We start from the raw sequence: 21712 nt of genomic DNA on the forward strand, positions 1-21712 counted from the left end.
GGCTTTCTGCCAACCTTTTTTTTTAAAAACACTGAAGCAGATAATTTTATATTTACAAATTCTAAAATCCTCCAGGGACTAAATCTCTTTCCCAACAAAAAGCAGAAACTTCACATTAGAGAAATGTATTTCACAGTATATCAAACATGTCTTCATCATTAGCATTTCATAAAAAGAAAAAAAAAAGCCCTTAATCTTTATTAGTCAACATTTTTTTTCCCCAGCTACAGAACTAACAATACAAGATCTCATCTGAGCCAGTAACCACTACATGTATTGATTATGCAGAATGAATGACTTTTTTTGGCCTGACTGCTTCACAGGACACATGAGAGCACATCTATTTATAGGCATGATAAAAAAAGTAGTTACAATAATGCAAAGGATCTGACCAGCCCAGAAAGAGGAAGGAAATTAAATGTTAAGGCTGACAGTTTCCTCTTTAATTCTTCCTACTGTGCATGAATATGACGGGGCTCTGGGGCTGGGGAGGAACCATATGCCCAGGACACATAGGGTGATGCGAGAGAAGGAGGCAGCTCAGCACAACCCCTACAATATTTTTTTGTATCACTGTTTCAGTGTTTATTTTTGTTTTCTTTCTGGCAGAATAAAGTATTTCAGCATGTCTCCCATTGACATCATTGTACTTTCTCAAGGGCTCCAAGCCCAACACAAAATAGGATGCACTGGAGTCTCTGAGCCACACGAATCATCTTGGAAGGACTTAAAATACCAAAGTCCATTTCTTGGGAGATGTTGCCCCATTCTCATGCTTGGCCAGGTTAAGGAGGCTAATTGCAACAGGAATGGAAAATGATTTAAATTTGCTCCACCAAATAAATACAGCAATCAGTTAACCCGTGGAACTCACTGCCAATGGATATCTTGGGGCCAAGGGATTAGTGAGATTATGCAAGGATTAGATGCTAATGTAAATCATGAGAACATTAAGCTGTTCGAGCTTCAAAAATGCTGAAAAGGGACAGGCAATAGGTCTCTTTAGTGGTAGGAATTTGGAAAACACTTTCCTCCTGAGCAAATAAGGCCATGGTGGCTCCAGCTCCTCACTCTGCAGGCACTACCAGGACTGGGGGACAAGACAGCCGCTTTTTCCAGTCCAAGAGGGCACCCATCTATCTGCTCCAGGACGTCCTCACAGCAGCCGGGCAGAGCTGCCTGCAGCCCCTGCAGCCAGAGGGTCTGAGTGCAGGGCTGGAACAGCCCCTGTGGTGCAAATGGGTCCCTATGAGTAACCTCAGTGAGAGAAACCTGATTCTTTCCCTCTAGAAAGTCAGTGGGAAACATTCAGCTGTTTTAAGGGATCAGCAGGAATGCCTGAGCTCTGATCCCAAGAGAAGTCTTGTCTTTTTTACCCTGTTGCTTTTCAAAAGGACAAATCTTAGAGGACTGGTCCAGTGTAGGTGAGGGAAACAATGAGGGAAACCTTCAACAATCATCAGTTGGTGGGGATAGCCAGGAGCAGGAGGCAGCTCTCCTGGGCACCAGCAACACGTTCCCAGCAAAGACGGGAGAGGAATAACCCAAACTTTAAGGTCTCAGCCTGTTTTCCAAAGTGGAAATATAAAGTACATTGAGGAAATGAAGCAGTGTGTTCCTGAAGTCTGATTTCCCCGGATTGCATTGTACAATGCAGGGGTTACGAAAGCAAGCCTCACGTGCTTTTGTGCAGAACACAATAGCAATGGTTTTATTTGCATTTGTGTGAAGTACAAAACTGGCATGTATTTTATCAGCAAAGACAAAATATGTTGGAGTTCAATTTTCTTTCCAAAGAACTTTCCTTCCTTAAAGAAATGGCTCTTTCATCCTTTCAACAACAACTTTCCTCACAGCCCACTGGGAGTGCTGGTGGGTAATGAGAATGGCTTACTGCTGAAAGGTGGGAACGGCACTGCTCTAAGAGAATTCAAAGACACTTTGTTTTAAGTAAACTGGAAATTAGTGACATTACAAACACAGCTGTTGATTTAGCTGCACAGCCCAGTGAGGCAAGCTCAGGCACTCCTGATCCTAGGGCTCAGCAGGGGAAGATGAGCAACTCCAGTCTTTTGCCTTTGGTGCAGATTTACTGCAAGGAAAAGACTCAAAGGAAGCGTGGTGGGCACAGAGCAGCTTCCCCAGGACACTCTACCAAAACCACTACAAGACTCTGGTTTGGCCATAGTCATGGCAGACATGCATTTTGTTTGGTAGGTCAATGGAGTGCCTGCAATGCTTGGTCCTTATGCTCAGAACAAGCTTACAGATGCCATTTTGCATTGCCTGTGGGGTGCAGGTCTCCAAAATCCTGCCGACCCTCCCTGGGAGCTCTGAGTCATATCTGTATTGCAGAAAGCTGAACAAACTAGGGGAATTCTCTTTCATGTTAACAAAATCCTGAAGTATGAGGTGGAGACTCCCAGCAGCACTGGGCAATCTGAGGGAAAAGATGTTACTCTCCATCATTGGTGCTGCTCCTGCAAAAGAGAATGGTGCACCTCCCACTGTGCAGCACCCTCCTGGTACAACTCAGCTCCCAGCAAGGAAGAGGGGCTTGTCCCCTTGTGTCAAGTCTGCCCCTACTCCTGGATGTCAAGAAATGAGATTACCATGCGTGATGCTGACTGGCTCCAAGCACTGAGCTGGAGTGCTGGGACCCCAAAGCCCCGGGCACTGCAGGGCCTCAGAACCCAGTAAGTGCCACGCACGTGTGCATGGTGGGCATGACTGGCAAGGGCCCCTCTGCTTGGCTGACAACCCACCAGGCAGCACACAGCATGCCCCAATTCTGCTGGGACAAACTCCTGGGTGAAAGGAAGGATGTCGGTGGGAAAACAATTCCCCACCAGGAGAGAGATCATCTGCGTGCAAGCACTTAAAGGCAGCCTGACTGCCCAGCACTTTGCACTCAAGGACTCCTGCTGACTCCAGTGCTGGCCAGTAAGTTTCTGAGGCTGAAACCCCAGAAATTTTGAAAAAACTGCATGTACTCAGATGTTTTGAATGGACAGCTAGGGATCTGTTTTAATGGTAAACAATTACATTCCTCTGTCATCTGATACTTTTTAAATTTTGGGGAGGGGGGGGGCTTTCTGAATTTTCAATAGTTCCTTTGTTAAAGCATCTGTTACTCACATAATTGAAAAGATGTTTGTTCAGTGGTATGCTTGAGAGTACAGTTATTTAATCTTAATGATAAAGCCCTGAGGGCAGAAAATCATAAGTAGAAACCTCTTGTTATTTATCAAAAAGAAAAAAAAAAAAAAAACAAACCAAAAACCCAGGGAAAAAAAGAGAACTGAGACACCTCATCTATCTTCAGGCTTAAATTTGTGCTTGATGGAAAACGATTGAGACAATTTGCAACTTGCGAAGTTTTCTGGGAGTCTGGGACTAGCTGAAGTGTGAGGGGGGGCAGGGAAGTGGGGTGAAGACAAAAATAAAACAAGGAGAGAAAACTGTTGCTTGGCAAGCTTTTTTTGGGTCAAACAAAGAGCTAGTTGTAGTTTACACCATGACATAACATTTGATTAATTTTTGCCTGGGGATGTTTTCACACTTAACAGTGTAAATCAAAACCTTCTATTAATTACAATGTGTATAAAAAGATAACCATAAGCAATTTCATGTAGATGCTATACTAGCCCCCTACTTTTTGTTCCCTCTAAAGACTGGCTGTTATTTCCTGCAAAACTACTGAAATGCTTACACGTTATGAAAGTTATCCAAATGCTTTAGAAAACCAAACAGCATTTGCATGGAACACAGGGCTCTCCTGCATATTGAATTACTGCACAATATCCTTAGGGTAGACAGACTTTATGGCTGTTAAAGGGAAACCGTGTAAGGGACTTATTTCAACCTGTCTTGTGTTTCGATAATATATAATTTTTATGTGGGTGATTTAGAAAGAAAAATGGCAGAATGGGCTCTGAACTGTACAAGACACTGCATCTCCTGAAGTTTAGTCCCCTGTTAAGGGACAGATGTGCAGGGTCCTCTGCAAGTGCCCAGGGGCCACACTCACAGCCAGAATAAAACCCTCTGCAGGTCAATGTCTGAAGCATGGGCACAGCCACCCTGCCCCATTGTGAAGAACTACAACCCATCCCACCTACCTGGTCCTCCTCAAGTCCCAGGTGGCTGTGGCTCTGCAGAATAATTTCCCGCTAAGCTCCCTTAATTTTGTGAGAGCACAAGGCCTAATAAATCCCTCTACAGCTGGGTCTGACCAGGACAGACTGGTTTTCGAAATGCTAGTAAACTCATGAGGGCCAGCACACAAGACACACTGCTGAAGAGCAGGACTCGGGCCATGGGGTTCTCTGGGTCCATCCTTGCTGGAGACCCCAAGGGAGCCCAGCTTCCTGCAGCACCCAAAGAGGCCAGGAAGCTACTGGTATGTGGTACCATCCAGACGCCTGCCATGACACCTTCCAACAGCAACACCAGAGAAGCCAAGGAGAGTTACTGCATGCCACTGCACACCACAAATCCCCATTGTATGTATGTTTGTGCACAGCTCGTGCACAGGAATTGCTCTGGAGGAAACCAAGATGAATCACAGACAGACTTGGAGACAGAAAAAGGCCCCAACAGGCAATTACTAGTATTTTTGTTTTGTTCAGTGCATTTTATTGGGAACTTTTTATACCTTGCACACTAAATTAGCAGGTTGGGTTGTTTGGTTTGGTTTTTTTCTGGGGGGGACAGTGGTGTAATATTTACAAAAAATCCCTAACAACAACGTCATCAGCACTGCAGAAATACAGCCTACTGCTCATGCCAGAAAGTTAAAGCTGCCGATCATGTGTTTTGTGTAAAAGCGAAAAGAAACCTCAAACCCTGCATGTGAAAACCACATCTGCATTATTAGGGGAAGACGGCATGGAGTAGAGTGTTTCACAGAAAAGTAGCCGTTTCTGAGGGTTTCTTGATAAGAGAGAGATGTAGGGTACTGACAAGGTCTGTAAGAGTTTCACAGGAGCGGTGCAGGCTGAATCAGCTCATACCAAACCACACACGCCTCTAGCTGGCTGTGACTGTGAAAGTAAGTGCATCAGAGGAGCACAAATGAAGAAAGTAACGACCAAAACAACACCACCTCATAAGCTCTGTACGGTCCAAGTCGTGCACAGAGCAACAGCCCCATGATGGGAAAACATTAATGCTTTTTATATTGGTAATCATCTGTAACATGAGCAATTAAGTACAGTACTAATGGACTATAGCCAAGAGCCTGGTACTAATATTAAAAACTGACAGAGATGAATAGGTTTGGAAGGAAAACTAGGCTGACAAAGACATTTTTATGAAGTGCTTGGGCCTATTTGGAATAACCCAATCAGAGGCAGGTCCAGACCAGCCATGCCTACAGTGACAATAACGCATTCATTGGCATTATGTGATGCCTGCTATGCTTTAAGTAAAAACACCCATTGCTTCTACTCAGAAACCTGCACTTTCATTATTATACTCATTAATAAAACAAAAGTTGTCTAACTAATATACAAATAACACTTACTGAAACACTGGCAGCCCTGCCTTATTTTAAAATGAAAACAGTTACTGGAAACACGAACTGCATTACATGATAAATGAATCAGTTAAAAACGCACACAAAACCTTTCTTTCCCTTTTACCAGGGAAACAAAGCAAACACTGCCCCAACTGAAGCACTCTACCTACCCATAGCACACCAGCAGCTACCACCACAAGCCCTGCTCCAAACAGCGCGGCGCAGAGCAATACATTCCCCAAAGCCTTTAAATCTGGCTTTGTTTCAGCTTTTGCCATCCTCGGTACCATGAATTGGCAGCCACATGGTGGCTTTGCAGAGGTTATAAACACCTTTAGAGAAAGCAGTATTTCTTCATTGGATTTGCTAGACAGACAATTTTGCCCTCTCCAATGCTTGTATTTTGTGCCTGGGTTTTTTTTTGTTTGTTTGCTTGTTGTTAATGGGGTTTTTTTCTCTCTCTTTTTGCCCTTTGAAATTGTGTGTAAAACTCCACCTTGCAAAGGGGAACTTGGAGAGTGCAGGAAGCTGGGATGCAGTGCCTGAACTGGGACATACGTGCCATTCCACTCCTAAGGATGTCACTGAAAGGTGGCTGCCACCTGAACAGCCTCGATATGCTAAAGCTGATGCAAACAACCAGTAGCTTCTCTTGGGAGAGAGCTGGTTAACACAACATGGATGCCCTTGAGATCCAGCTGTAGAGATGAATGGCAAAGCTAAGTCAAACAGCAGCAGGGCCAGTGAAATCAGGAAACTGCCTGTTCTGCCTCCAGTAAGCAAGGAAAGGCCAGTGGGATTCAGAAAGGAAAAATCATGAGATTTACTCAGCATTTGCTTTCCAGTTTAATTCAATTTCCAGTTTAGCTGTACAGCTCACCTTCAAGTTTGAAAATGTATGTGTGTCCTGAATCATGAGCATGTGTATTCCTGCACTGCTGTTCTAGTTTTAGATTAAATGTCATCTGAGCACTTTGGCTATAAATGAGCATTACATTTACAGGTGCTGTAGTTAGAACTACCAGCTGAAACAAACCATGACAATTTCATTTACTTTTTTCCAAGTCTGAGGCTTAATACAGCTTTCCTTTGGTGGAAAAAATGCTTCTAACACTAGAAAAGTAGAGACTGGATGAGTCACCGAGGTTTTTTGTATACATGTTTTGGTTTTTCAGACCAGATTTAGTAAAGCACATTTTAGGTAAGCTCAGGGCTAACCTAAAAATTCTGCAAGACTTTTTCTCCAAATGGCATATTTTGATAGCCTGCCATGGATGTGGAAAATAAGTGCTGCCTCGTATCAGACCTATCCCAGAACTACATGATAGGCTGGCATCCAAGAACTCAGATTTGAATTCTTCAGTGTATTAAGACCAATCTAACCATAAACTAGAACTCTTTCCTCAGACCAGGTCAAGTCGAGCAGAGCTGCTTTTGGGTAGGCTGGAAAGGCTTTTCAATCTAGAAGGTATCACAAGTCTGCTCAGGTTTTCCAGTGAGCACAATGGGTTTGGTGGCACTTCACAGCATATCCAAGTAACTGCTGAGTCAGTCACACATCCATGGGAGTACAATGCTAGGGTTTTGCTTATAAAAAAAATACATCACTAGCATTAAACGTTGTCAGGAAAGCAGAAGAGAGAGACAGGGGTTTACAGAACATTTGTGAATGGCTCATTTACTTTTCCACAACTACAAGAGATGTGCTCTCTCAGTGACTCTAGGGTTTCAGCACAGAGCTCAGCAATGCTCCCTCTGGAGCCCAAACCCACAAGGACCTAATGCTTATGTGTGCCTGGGTCTCCTCTGTCAAATAACATCCCCCAAAGAACATCTGGTGAGGGAAGAGCCAGACTCCCAGTTGGAAACCCATCAGCTGGCATGGGTGCAAGAGGAAGCTCTGAGACTCTCAGAGCTATAATGATGGGGGGGAAGAACTGAATACCCACAATCTGATGAGTCAATAAAAGAATCTATAACATTTGACTGCAACACAAAGGCAGGGAAAAGCCCCATCTGACGCGCACAACAACTCGCTCACTTTGCTCTGCTGCTTGGCTCAATCTCCAGAAAGCTTCCACTATTTATAATGGCATTCATTACATGCAACTCCTCTGTGCGCCCCAGTCCTTCTGCTGGAGATGTTTCCTGTAAATGAGCACGATCAAAACCCCCACCCTCCATGAGGATGGCAGTATCTCCCTTGGAGAGGCTGACATTAAGATAAGGAGAGAAACTGCCCACTGAACACAGCTCTGCCATGCCACCTTTTGCACAGGCAAGTACAATCCCTTCCTGAGCCCAGCAAAGTAACTTGTTTATGCCCAGGAACAAGAGACTGAATTTTCCTTATCTGAGCTAAAAATTGCTGAGCTTTTATTCACATTTGCTTCTCTAAGAAAAAAAAAACTGAAGGAAAAGAAATAAAAAAAGATAAAAGAAGAAAGAAAAGGAAAGAAAAAGCCCCAAGAGTTGTTTCTAAAAACCAAACCAAAACAACATTCCAGCTCCAGTATTTTATTCAATGTGTGCTGGCTTCACAAGCCCTGGAAGTTATTATCTACATGGGAAGAATAAGAAATCAACAGTTCTGACCAGCAACAATGGCTGCAGAGAAACTGTGTTTGGCAGCAGCTTGCAGGCAGGGAGGAGGGAAGGAATGCAATGAACAAGAGGAATGCACCGCTCTGCATGACCTACAACATTAACAGCACCCTGCATTGTGGGCCACCCCATTATTTTGATCAAAACCACAATTTGCTTAATTGGTATTCCTAAAAAATGATAGAAGACAAGTGTTTGCATCAATTAGCTGCCGTTTCTTATTTTTCCTTGAGTATGTTTTCCTCAATTTTTGAGCTTCAACTGGAAAGCTGTTGCAAAAATTAAGATATATACCAAAGAAAAATCAGATGCTTGTTTTATTTATTTAGTCACTGGAGACAGACACTCTGGTTTAAATTACAACGGATTATCTGACTAAACTGTTGGGGGAATATTTACTAAATCTTTAAGAAGACTCTCTTTTTCTCTAATTCTTTATAAAACGCTTTGAAGGCTTTCCAAATTAATTTTTTCATTATTAAACAAGCATTTCAGATTTGTTATCTTACCTTTCATAATGTCTGCGAGTACATGTAGCAGCACTTGTGCTTCCAGGGTTACCACCTAATTCATCATAAATATGTTTCCATTGTCGACGGGCTGTTATCTGTAAAAATGGCAATGGAAAATTTAATCTTGCATCTTTACAGATTCTACAGTGTTTGAGTTTACAACAACAAATGCATGTATGACACTTTCAGAACAGCATGTACTACAAGCACTATAAAAGCCCCTACAGAATATATAGAGTACACAGAGCTTTGGGTGTCTCTCCTTTTTTTTTTTTTTGGTAAGTTAACACTATGTCTATTTTCTTTCTCTCTAAAATGGAGTGATCTAACTGATTCATTATCAAGTCACAAGCAATACGGACTCACAAAAGAGAATCTCAATCAATATAGGGTCATTAACCATCAGAAGTTACGCAGACAAATCCCACGGTGAATTATGAAAATGAAGCTCAAACCATACTCAGCACAAATAATGATTACATAGTTATTTTAACTGAATTAGAGAAAATAAATCTGCTGCAAAACCCAAATCCACCACAGAATTCTGTAAATCCACAAAACCATAGTCCGTAACTCTATATGTTACAAGCTGTTTATTTTTATCCATATATGTCTGTGAAATATATAGATCAAATACTAATGAAATCTTAACATACTCCAATGTTAATATTTGAGCTATGTACTTTATTGGACCATGCTGATGAAAATAAACATCTTGTAACATATTGAGTTGCATACCACGGTTCTGGTTTTTTTGTACAGAAATTAGGATTATACAGAATAACAGATGGAAGACCTGGCAAAAGGATTGTTTCTGAATACCACTTCATTATTTTATATATTCTGCTATATTTAAAACAGGAAGAAAAACAGGAATAGGACAAGCACAACAGATCACCCTTGTTTGCCTGCAGCTCATAAAAGAAGGCTGGTAGAAAACTGTGGGGGCAATTTGGGGAGAATTTTGTCATTTTCTGTGGAATGCTATGGATTTTAATATATTCAGCCCTGGAGGCTTCTTTGGAGTTACCCACAGAACAGTCAATGGCATTTACTGAGGAACTAAAGGCAGAAATCAGAAGAAAACAAATATTACAACTTGCAATCTGAGGCCTGTAATTTTAATCTAAACATGGGGAGATAGCTACCATCATTAAATGCTACAGGGTAAGAGGTGTTTCTGTTTCACTCAATATAAAGGGAAAGTCCTTCCTCTGCAGAAGTTAGTCTCCAAAGCCAAAAGCATGGCTGGAGTTTTATCATTTGATCATGTTACAATTTCTTCAAATTTATTGTTTGCAGAGTTCTCCAGAAAACAGCAGCAGCTTTAACTCACTATTAGCACCTGAGCACAGATTGCACCTATAAATACTTCAAAAAAAAAAAAAGGTGTTTTATCTTAAACCTTATATAAAGCTACATGAACTAACTTCATTCACTGATTTTATTTTCTGTCTTTTATAATAAACCCAAAGACTACCAGCACAAGGATTCAAGCAATTCAACGATAAATTCTGCACAAACAAATTATTTAAATACAAATCAATCTGATGGGAAGGTTCATCTTAAGTCTATTTTGTTTCAGTTCTTATGCTGTCTCTTCCCCAGGCTACCCACAGGTCTTATTGCTACTGAAGTGCTTGAAGAACCAGAGTCCTAATGAGCCACAAAGAACATCACATCCTGAGAATATGAATGGATGCTCCTTATGCAACCCAAGAGGTCAAATGAGAGTTGGACCGAGTACCCTGCTGTGGAGGAATGCCCGGATGGGAAGCTACCTCTGGTCTTGCCTCCCACATTCCACTGGTCCTCACCACACGAAGAGGACAGAGGCGTGGCCAGGCAGCCCTTGCCTTCTTGTAGCTCCTAAAAAATCATAGATCATGCTGCAATCGAGCCTCTGGCAGGCTCATGGACGAGGGAACGAAGGTGCACGAAGCTGCTCTGGGGTCTGTGCTCTGGCTCTCTGACAAGCACAGCCTGGCTGGGCTTGCAAGGCTGTCCAGGACCTGAAGCCTTGGCTAAGAACAGTGATGCTGTGCAGAAACTTTAAATGAAAGCCAAGGATTAGTTAGCAGGAGGGCTACTGTAAGTCCCCCTTATAAACATCCTGATGTGACTAAGAAGCATAGTCTCCATTTTCAAAAAGAAAACTTTAGAGCCTTAGTCTCATTTACCATGAGCTGATTCAAAAGTTCATACTCAAGCTGGAACACTAGTAAACATAACTAACTTTCAGGGGAAAAGTGAATCCCTTTGAAGTCCCTGGATCATTTTTGGTGTCTTTTTCCTCTAAGCTGCTTAGAATAATAGTATTTTCACAAACATTTGCCCAGCTTTATCCAATTCTACATCTGCAGTGGACCAGAGCTCCTTTGCAATTAGCTGAGTTGTGCCCTCCCACATACAGAGCTAAGTTTAAATTTGACATTCCCTGAAACAATTGTTATTCTAACAAAGCCTGGGGTTGAGTTTTCCCCTGCTCTGGAAAGTTTATTTTTTATGCTTAATAAACTTCAAAGGACTAAGGGAACTGATTAATTACATCCTTAAACAATCTGAACAAAATGCTTCACTGAGGAAACTGCACTGTTGTCATGAAGGGCAGGACTGCTCAAGCTGGATGTCTATGCTGACCATATCCAAACTGAGGACTGCCTTCCTTTCTCATACAAGGTTCACCTCAGTGACCAAACTTCCCAAGGAGTCAGGAAAGGGTAGCGCCTGGCAATGCTTTGCTTATGGTTGTGGTCCCTACCAAAAATATCTGCCTCTGCTGCTTTAGTTTTCTGATTTGTTTTTCCTCACTCCTAACAGCATACACATCGCTCTCTGTGCCTGCCACGTTTCTGAAAGTGCAGGATGGTCCACGCTCACCCATTAATCAAGACAATTTCACAGGCAAGTGTCATCTCTGACAGCTTCACATTCCAATGCTGGCTTTAGTTTTAAAGTGGCCTTCTGGGTTGCAGAGCCCTCCTGTAATTTGTTCCAACCTACAGCTTCAAAATCCTTAAGCTGGGCCCACTGGAAGCCAGCACCTTTGAAAACCTCTGTGACATTTTTCCCAGCCAACAGAAATCAGAGTTAAGCAAGAGACTGGCCTGTCCAGGGACCTAAGAGAAGATCTGATCTGGCTGCTATAAGCACAGTATTATGCAGTGTCTGGTAGTCAAGAAAAAAACAAATAAAAGCAATGATCTTATCTATAAAAGCAGAAGACTGTTTACACACATGCTTTTAATGGTATCTTCTGCTTTGAGAAATCTGAAGGTCTTCTGCACTGCAATCCCAGCTCCCAGCTCCCTTCCTTGTGAAAGGCTTCTTGCTTATTTCCTGCTGCAAACATAATGGGGGATTTTCTGGTCATGGTACATGATGTTCACAGCTCTCTTCAGAGCTCTGGGTATTAGCTCTGTATGAAACAAACCCAGTTAGCTCTGCATTCCACTGATATACCAGTTTCTTCAGGCCTGCCCAGACACAGGACTGTTGTATGTGTCAATCACTAATTTTTATAAACTAAAGCACTTTATTGTTGCTTCCAGGAGGCAGCAGCTAAATGGGATCCCACTGACCTCTGGCAAAATCTAAGCTGCTACACGCTGAAGGTTAAGCTCCACCTAACTTTCTTTTTACCCTTTATCTTTCTAAGACATCTCCAGGTAGAGTCCATTCAGCAGCACAGCCTTCTGCAAACATGCCAAGGCACTCCTTTTATGTTGGCTCAAAAGGAAAAAATGCTGCTTCATAACTTGCCAAGGAGAACTCTTTAGGTAAGTCCCAGAAGTTTCCCATCTATGGACATCTGCACCTTTTACTCACTTGACTTAGGGTGACTGAGAGAATTCCAGGCAATGGCTGTTAAATGCCACTGCAGCTGAGCCCCCTACAACATGGCATTGTTTCATATTTCATCCAGCAATTTGGGGACATTTTATATCATTCATACTGTGACGGTCTGCTATAGAGAGTGCTTTCCAATGCACTCTCCTATTATTAGCAACAAAGATGCTCATCTCACATATCTTTGTTTAAGAGAAATATGATTCCAGCAACTACAAAGAGACAGCTTCATCTGTTAAGGCTTTAAACCAGTTTGTATGGGTCGCTATTTTTATTAATCCTGTATTATGTTCAACGACAAGCACAAGGGAGCGTGGTATTACACAGTTATAGGTGACAACTAACTAAGAATTAGTAATTAAATGGAGGAGAAATGACTCTCATAAGTACTTTAAATGGAGAGCCCTTAAATATGACACACAATCACAACCTGACAGTATTAGATATCCCGTATGTATATACCATATGCAAAGGTAATGCTCTCTGGCAAGCCTCACTGGATCCATTCCAGCCCCTGATAGGAGGAAGTCAGATGGCTAAGAAAGTTGTTCTCTGCATCTCAAATCCAATCCCTGGCTGTTCTCAGTCACTTTTAGATCCTTAACTGACAGGACTGGACTCAAAAATCTTGCACTCTTCCGTGAATCTGTGCAGAAGCTGAAAAACACTGCATATGACCCATGCTTGTTTCTCAAAAATGTTTTTTAGACTCCATTGAAACATCTACATATGAACAAAGTGGGCAAAGCAAAGTGGATAAAATTAAAAATGGGCAGACTATAATTGTTCTGCCAAATAAAAGGATGTAAAGTTTGCAACTGCTTTAACTGGGAAGGTTTCTATGCTTGTAAAAAAATTGTCATCTGACAACTTCAAGCTTCCATATGTCATTTTAACCAATCTTTTATCTGTTTCCTGTTCATAAAATGGCTGTCACATGTTGAAGTCAAATATCTACTTTCAAATATTATTTTCTTTGCAATACTTCCAAGAGAAAATACCTATTTCTATCTCAATGCACAAACCAGAAACTTGTGAAATTTTAAAACCAGTTAAAGATGATGAAGCCCTTGTAATGAACAAGTGGTTTGCTCACGTCAGATGGAAGGAGCCATAGAGATAAATGCGTATTAAACACGGCAGGTTTGAGAAAGCCTGTGCACTCCACGACATCTCATCAAAAGATGGCGGCTCTGTGTACAAGAGTAGGTGGATTCTGCTCAACACTGAATTACAGCATTCACTTGAAATTTCTGCATCTAAGTAGACCTGCCTAAGATCCTAGAACTGATAACTGAGGCCCATGTCACCCCCACCATCCACTGGCTTGTGAAAAACAAAACAAATAAAACACAAAAGCTTCTCACAGCGCTTGCCATTATAAAATATATACAAACAAATGCAGTTGGCAAACTCAATTAAGATCAACTGGCCATAAAATGATAAAACCCAGGGTGAGCACAGGTCAAAGTATTGCAACAGCTATCGATATAATACTCAGGGAATTTAAAGCAAAGGCAGATCCAGACTGAGGATGAGACTGTTAACAGAAGAGAATGAGGTTAGTAAACCTCATGCTCCATATACAACTTAAATTGCATCACAACAGTCCTCCCAACTTCAGCTTGCCTGCAAAGAGTACAGATGCTACTCACATCACAGAAACAGGATCAGGCCCATCATTTCAGACACAGTCACTCTCCAGCCAAAGCTGGGCTCGCGGGTATGTCAGAGGGTGTGAGCTGTGCTTGCCTTGCCATTTACTGAACAGCTTAGTTTACTCTCTAAGAAGAGTAAGCACTGCCGGTACATTTTCATTCAAGGTGACAAATGCCCCTGCACAACAGAGAACATCTGTCATCGAGAAAAGGACAGGAGCTTTCAGACAAGTGCGGACTGAAGCTACTCTGGCTGACATTCTCATGTATGTGATCCTTCCTCTCTGATCCTGTCACGTTTCTCAAACCTGGCTCTCTGGCCTTGTGGTCACAAATTCACAATTCTATTCTTGCTCTGCCTCAGGTACAGAGGCTCACCTGCTCCAGCACGTCTAAATCCATCCCTCTGCCTCTCACACTAAAACTCAGGTCTCTCCAGGAAGCCACCACTTTGGCATCTCTGCTTCTGTACTCGGTCCCCTCAAGCAAACCCGAAACATTGCTGTGAAAACTGCTCGCCTCCCTGAGCACTCTGAACATGCCACTCTCCCTTTGATCTCCCTCCTGGCCTTCCCTAGTGCTCTGGATCAAGTTCAAGATTTTAGCCCTCATTTTCGTTGCACTTTACAACTCAAGCAATTACTGTTGGCTCATAATTGCTGTAACAATCTATCTATGGTAGCTATTCATTCATACATACCCATGAGCACGCCTACACACACACACCCCTGTACATAACCATGGTATGTGCTGATTAATGAAAGATAGAGCAACAATAAAAGCCAAATCAAGCATATATATATATTTTTTAAGAATGTTAGATTTCACGTTTCACAAAATCCCAGGCACACCCATGCTAACCAGCCCAGGCTGCTGATGTACAGAACAATGTGTTTTATTGTATGGAAGGAAAACAGTGAGTTTTGCATTTTGGTTCAAATGACTTTCAGTTTCTTGATAGTGCATTTCTTCTTGTCATTTCTCTAGAGCACAGATATGTCCCAGATTACTTCGTAAACAAAGCAAAAATAATTTCTTTCATCCAACTGCGGCAGGAACTGAACAACTTAATCTGATCATTGTGTGCAAAGAAAATATTTCCAGTGACGACATCTTCCTATGCCAATTGTTTTTTTATTACAGATGTCATCTCAATGTGCCACATTAATGCAGCTCTTTCTTCTCATTTCAAGATTTTAATCTAAGTTTGTTGCTCTAATATTTTATTGCTTCAAAATACATGCTGTAAAATCCGTGGCCATCAAATTTTCCTGTGAGCTAAAAATAAACTGCTCTTGTCAGATATGGTTAGCTGATAAAAAGTGTCAGAGACTTTTCTGAATTACTTTGATAACTTCCTGTTTATGTGGTACTGACCCTTGTCTAATAAAGATCTTTTACACTTGGAATAAGAGAAGATTCTGCAGCATACTATTCCTTAATGGACAATGCTGATTACTTTTGAAAGCCTTTAATACATTTCCCATATTAGACATGAACAGATGTCAGGGATGTTGCCAAGGGAAATTTCTTTTATGCAATCTTGGCTTGTTGTACAGTAATAGCCCTTTCTCAACATGGGAAAAAATTACAGACCCAACTAATTTCCTTGACAGGGAAGAGTTACATATGTTTTCCACTTGTAGTTTTTATGACAAGTTTACAATTTTGCCAAATCTGGAACTAATTGGGACCGTTTCCAAAAATGGTCCAATAAACCCACAATGAGTACAGCTAGCCTAAAATGCAGCAAATGATTGTTTGCTTTTACATTTTTTTTTCTAGCAGGGAAACGTTAGATTGCACAATTATTTCATTTAAGTTACTTAAACACTTACTGTTTCATATCCTCCCAGTTTTTGAGCAGCTTGAAACATAGTCCAAAGGTTAACTGTTAGAGGGACAATAAGTATTTAGATAAGCATTGCATTAGCCAACATATTTCAAAGAAATGTAAATTAAACAGTTTTAAAAAAAGAAAAATAGAGAAAAAAAAGCTCACAGCCCCTGAAAAAGCTCCTGTGAAACATTTTCCAAAGAGGTATTTACATAATCTGAAGAGTAAATATTAGCCCATACTATATATATTTTTAATTACATATAAGAGAACACACAGATTCCTTAACAGGACTGGAAAAATACACTGAGACAAAGGTAATGGGCTCATTTGACTTTGCTGATAAGAGACATGGTATAATGACTGTAGCATGTTTCCATAACTTTGATAATAAAAATTACTCATTGGGAAGAACGTTACTTTTAATTATTTGCTTAATACTGGTTTCATTAGCAAGCAAGCAAGAGCCACACAGAGCAGGCCTATCGATTAGACAATATTGAATATTTACTGCAGCTCAGATAATGGGCTCCATAATCAATGAACAATAAGCTGCGTTCTAGCGGGCCCTGCGTGAATGAACCCAGATGGAGCACGAATGAGCATTACTGGAATAATTATGCTGTGTCTGGTTGTGCCTTGCCTGTGGCTGTGGGGTCAGAGGCACAGAGGCAACTCAATTCAGAAGATGTGTTGGGAGAGAGTTGTTATTTCCTGCAGAACTTCTCCCCTTTCACGTGCTTTTCATCCCGGCCCCCTGTCCCATGAGGCCACTGCTTGCAGGTGTCTATTTTATTTTATTTTATTTTATTTTATTTTATTTTATTTTATTTTATTTTATTTTATTTTATTTTATTTTATTTTATTTTATTTTATTTTATTTTATTTTTTATCTCATTTAATTGTTAGAAGAAAAATTCATGTCAGCCCTATCAAAGATGTATGCACAATTCCACCAACAGTGAATCCCCACAGACACACTACAAATACTTGAGGTCAGCAGTAATGCTGTGGACCATGGAGAACGGGATCTCTTTCCCCATGGAGGGATGCTCTGCTGTAGTGTACGTACTGCCTCTTCCCACCGGCCTATTTATATTGGCAATGTTTGCACAAGCCTTGCTGGACAAATAGAGAGCCCCATCCTGCAAACATTTCTGCTCTTCTCAGCATACTTACTCCTGGTATTTAAGTATTTGCCGGATCAGGCCCCTACTTCATAGGTCAGGCAAGTTTCAATGTATTCCAGCTAAATGTTAGCAGTGGGCCCTACCCCCAGTGGGCAACTTTAGAAATAATACTTTAGCTTGTCTTTTAAACCCACCCTGTCCCCATGCTTGAGGGAGTGCAGAATAAAATGGGGGGGGAGGGGAGAGAAAAAAAAATTTCTTCAACACAAAATGTTTTGAAAGCCTCATTGAACCCTGTACTGCTTCAAAACTATCAAGAGCTTTGCTTAGGCCTTGATTTAATCTGAATCAATGCATAATGCAACGAAGCTGTTCATAGTACATTAATTTTACTCCCATTTCAAGCAGCCAGTTTTCAGACAAACACTGTAATCATTCGGAGTTATATAAGTTTATAATGGCTGCTGGAGGCCTGTTGCAATCAGCACCAATTGCTATTAGGTATGTAAATTGTTATGTAAAACATACAGGTTTGACATTCTTCATCAAAATAACACATGGTTTTAATCTCGGAGATAAATTAGAGTAAATAATATTTCAATCCATGGCGTTTTCCCTTTAAGGAAATAAAGTATCATTTAATCTATAAATAAGGAGGAAAAATACCCCCATTTACAGCTTTTGTTGGAAACCGTGAAAGATCTACATTGTGCTGCATATTTATGCAAAATTCAGTTTCAACTGTATCTTCTCCACATACAATTAATTTACAGATTGTGGCACTACAAACTGTACATGCCAAAGCAATTCTAAACACTGCATTCTGTATTAATCAGATACAATCTGGTTTTATTCTCCGAAGTCAGTAATTTATTAACTATAAACACATTTTGGGGCTTAAAAATATGATCCCTTTTGTGTTTTTCTTGACCACCTTTAAATGTCTTCCTTTCATATTTGTCCTTTCATAAAGAACATCTGGGCACAATAAAGATACGTCATATTATTAACTCAGAAGAAAGGCATTACAGACGCTGCAGATTTACAAAACAGAAAACTAGAGAGTTTTCAACATGCCTATTTCTAGTCATAATCAGCGGATTTAAACCTATAAATATCCGGCAGCAACTACCCCAGAAGAAGAGATGCAAATCTAGGCATAAGACAGTGAAATGCCTGGACTGGAAAATGTGTAGAGATAAACATGGTCCCTCCCCATCCATAAGGATTTAAAATAGGCTTTGTGTGCAATTGCTTTCTCCAGAGAAGCCAAACCATTCTAAAATGTCAACAAGAAAGTGAGAAAAAGGATACTTACTCTGCTTAAAACCTAAATAGGGTATTCGTTCAATTGGTGTTTTCCTTTCTTTCATATACTTATAAAGAGCCACAAGGAAAGCCTGCTCATCAGCTCTGCATTCTTCACCTACGGCAATCTTTGATTTATCCTCACTTGAGCCTTTCTTACAGTTGCTGTTGTTACTCTTGGGTTTGGGCAAAGCTGACTTAGCCTCACATTTTACCTGGGAAAAGAAAAGATGTCATATCAGATCTGGGTAACCTTTAATTTTCACTTAAGGAATAAATACCCTCTCCTAGCAGAATGGATTGTTGAAAAAAATGAAGGCCAAACCATGCGACTGTGTTTGAGGGGAAACAAAGGAAGCTATTTATAGAGCTAAATGTCTTGTTCTGAATCTTAGTCACAACATTTTTAAATAGCCACATCTTTAAATCATTATAACTCATTGGTAATGCTCTCCAGATCTGCATTTTTATGACTATACATTGCTATGTCACAGACAGCTTCCATCTCTCACATACACTTGCCATTAGCAAGTCTAATAATAACCCTCGTTCCAGGATTGACACTGAGCATTGTCAACTCCCGTAGACAACCCTTGGAGCTGAGGGTGCTCAGCCCCTTCCAGGAATGCTCAGCAGCCAGCTCTGAAATGACACATTTTTCTCTCCTTTGGCCCACCAAAATAGATGCAAACCTTGGCAAGCTTTACCCCAGGCAGAGCCCTCAGCAAAGGAGTGGAGGTTCTGCTGTAGCATGCATTCAAGTCAAGTGGATTTGAGTATCTGCTTAAACTTGAGCACAGTCCTAAGCATTTAGCAGGAGGGAGAGGCTGGTAGCTGGAGCCTTTCCTGGTAGACACTGGCATCACCAATGCACGTAAGTCCCAGAGCTCCAAGTCTCCCACTGGACTGCCCAGCAGATTTGTGCCAGTCAGGAAATGAGTAAGTTGGAATCACTTTACCTCTCCTCAGTATTCATACAAGGGGAAAAACAGCCAGTGAGACTGGCTTAATCCTGCAGCCCCTCTTGAAGATAATCCTCTCACCGAATCAAGCAAATTACAAATCAAACATTCACTTAAGGTATGTACACAAAAAAAAAAGAGCAGAAACCTGATGTTTAAAAGCTCTCCATGACCAAGACATTGGGACCATGGGATCCAATACATTTCCAATGAAATACTGGGAGTTCTCTAATACAAGGTAGTGGAGATGGTCACATGTACTTTGGATTTGCACTGTCCCTTCAATGCTTCTGAGTGCCATCAGGAGGAGCCTTCCGGCAGTTCCATACCCCATCCAAGACATGTCCTTTGTGCTCCCAGAGGGAGCAGGGAGACTCTAAGAGCCAGTATTTGGTATTTTAGGAGGACACCACAGGAGAGCAGGGTATCCCTGCTGCGCAGAAAGGCGGGAGCTCTTGGTCAAGCAACCCATGGACCCTCCTTCAGAACCGTCACTCCTAAACCAGGTGCTTTCTGGATACTTGTTGACAGGTTGGAAGCGACTGCTATGAAGAGCATCATGTAAGTGCTTGTAAACAAACAACAAACATATCACTGAAAAGATCACAACCACAATATGCTTATTTTATCTTAATAGAGATACTCTGGCATTTCAGGCTCAGGGAAAGCAAAATCTTTATACTCCTCCAGGTATTAACCTTGCAGAAAGTACTGACTTCAGGTGATTTGCTACACAGTTTTCCACAGATGCAGGACAAAGCTTCTAACCAGAATGGACAAATGGTCACAATTTTCCATGGCAACTGATGCTACTGAAAAACCTCCATATTGGCAGGGTAAAGGCTCACTCCTCCCAGGCAATGCAGCAGGGAGTGGGAAATGGACTTCCTGCCAGATTTTTCTTGATTACTTGCTGCTGAAGTATGTCCAGTGTACTGCTTGATATTCTCCAGTTGCACAGTTTGAAGAGATACTGTCTTCCTATAGCACAAGGCACCATCCTTTACCTTTTAGTAATAGATCTGCTTGTTGATTAAACTTTTGTAAATATCATGGGTTTCATCCAAAAGTCAGAGGAGCTAACAGGATTTTTTTCCTATTAAATGAACTTTGGACTTCCTCATCCACTTTTCAGGTCAGAGCTGTAATTCCTTGACTTTTTTTACTTTGGCATGTCACAAAAATTATTTAACAGCTTCCACTTATAAAGTTTAGATTACATTGTCATAGGTTTCAATGCTTCACCAAAGACTGGGTTAACACTCCCAAAAGGAATGCATGACTTCAACAATTTTAGGATTTTTAGCTGGAGCTGCAAATTTGGAACAAATTCACTAGACCTGGGAACAATTTTTCAGTTTTGTCACCCACTTGCCTGGATTCTCGTTTTCAAGCTGGACAATTCAGAACTATGTTTGCAAAGACAACCTGGGCATGAACTCTAAGTGAAATCAAAGCTCACTGCTGTGCAAGCAAACTAATGACAACGGATACTACCCTCACGGAGACAAAGGCAAAGTCACATTTAGAAAGCCACCAGGAGTAAGAAAAACCCATGGTACACACAGCTTTCCTCTCTTCCTCTCTTCTACCTTCTTCTACAGAAAAGCAAGGTCAAAGTCCCTGTGGAACTCAGAGGTGTTAAAATACAATGGGTGGACTCCAGGCAGCGTCAAGTTCAACAATGCTTTGGTGAAGGCTACAATGCTTCATCTGCTCAGCATTTAAGGCCCAAGCCTCACTTCTGGAACCTCCCCACCATCAGACGGGCAATATGGATGAATGCCATGACTAATGATTAATGAGAACCAAAAAGGCCAAATGCCATTCTGGGTAACACCAGTGTAAATCCAGCATAAACATATCAAAATCAGTGAGAACTATGCCAGATTTACACCAAGCACCACAAACTGCCCTCCTCTTTCAAAACACAAACCCAGTGCCACTGCTGGGTTAAGTTGGATAAGATGGGGGTGCACTGAGATGGGCTCTGGAACATCTGACCACCTCCTGCTGTGTGTTCCATCAGAGGTGGATGATCCATGACCAAATGGCCAGTGAACACTCATGGGTACACACATGTGTTTGTCTTCTCCTGCCAGAGGTCACACACAACACAGACTACAACAGACCTGCATTTTACAGTTTCCATCAGATAATGGCTGAGGCACTCGGAATAAATCTCCAGGTCTGAGAGCATGCCAGGCCACCTGTGGCCACAGGAAAAGCATATCCTGGCAATTTTTAAACTAATTTCCCAGATCTTACTGTACAAATGAAGTGAGAGATTTACTTCAGCATTTGCACTAGGAGATGTAATGAACAGATTCA

At 41.4% G+C, this 21712-nt stretch overlaps 1 protein-coding gene across 4 annotated transcripts in view; it reads right to left on the bottom strand.

Moving 5' to 3' along the window:
* ARID5B (AT-rich interaction domain 5B) overlaps nucleotides 1–21712 on the bottom strand; it is a 114878-nt gene that overhangs the window by 10714 nt on the left and 82452 nt on the right. For 3 of the 4 annotated variants that reach the window (XM_069019087.1, XM_069019086.1, XM_069019090.1), the window contains 3 exons: nucleotides 18430–18634; nucleotides 15983–16035; nucleotides 8635–8732 (listed from right to left, as the gene is read on the bottom strand). In XM_069019087.1, the coding sequence (XP_068875188.1) occupies nucleotides 8635–8732; nucleotides 15983–16035; nucleotides 18430–18634 (356 nt within the window). The remainder of the gene's footprint in view (nucleotides 1–8634; nucleotides 8733–15982; nucleotides 16036–18429; nucleotides 18635–21712) is intronic. The other variant, XM_069019088.1, reaches the window with a different exon arrangement.

Source organism: Aphelocoma coerulescens, chromosome 6 (genome assembly GCF_041296385.1).
Source record: "Aphelocoma coerulescens isolate FSJ_1873_10779 chromosome 6, UR_Acoe_1.0, whole genome shotgun sequence".
NCBI lineage: Eukaryota > Metazoa > Chordata > Aves > Passeriformes > Corvidae > Aphelocoma > Aphelocoma coerulescens.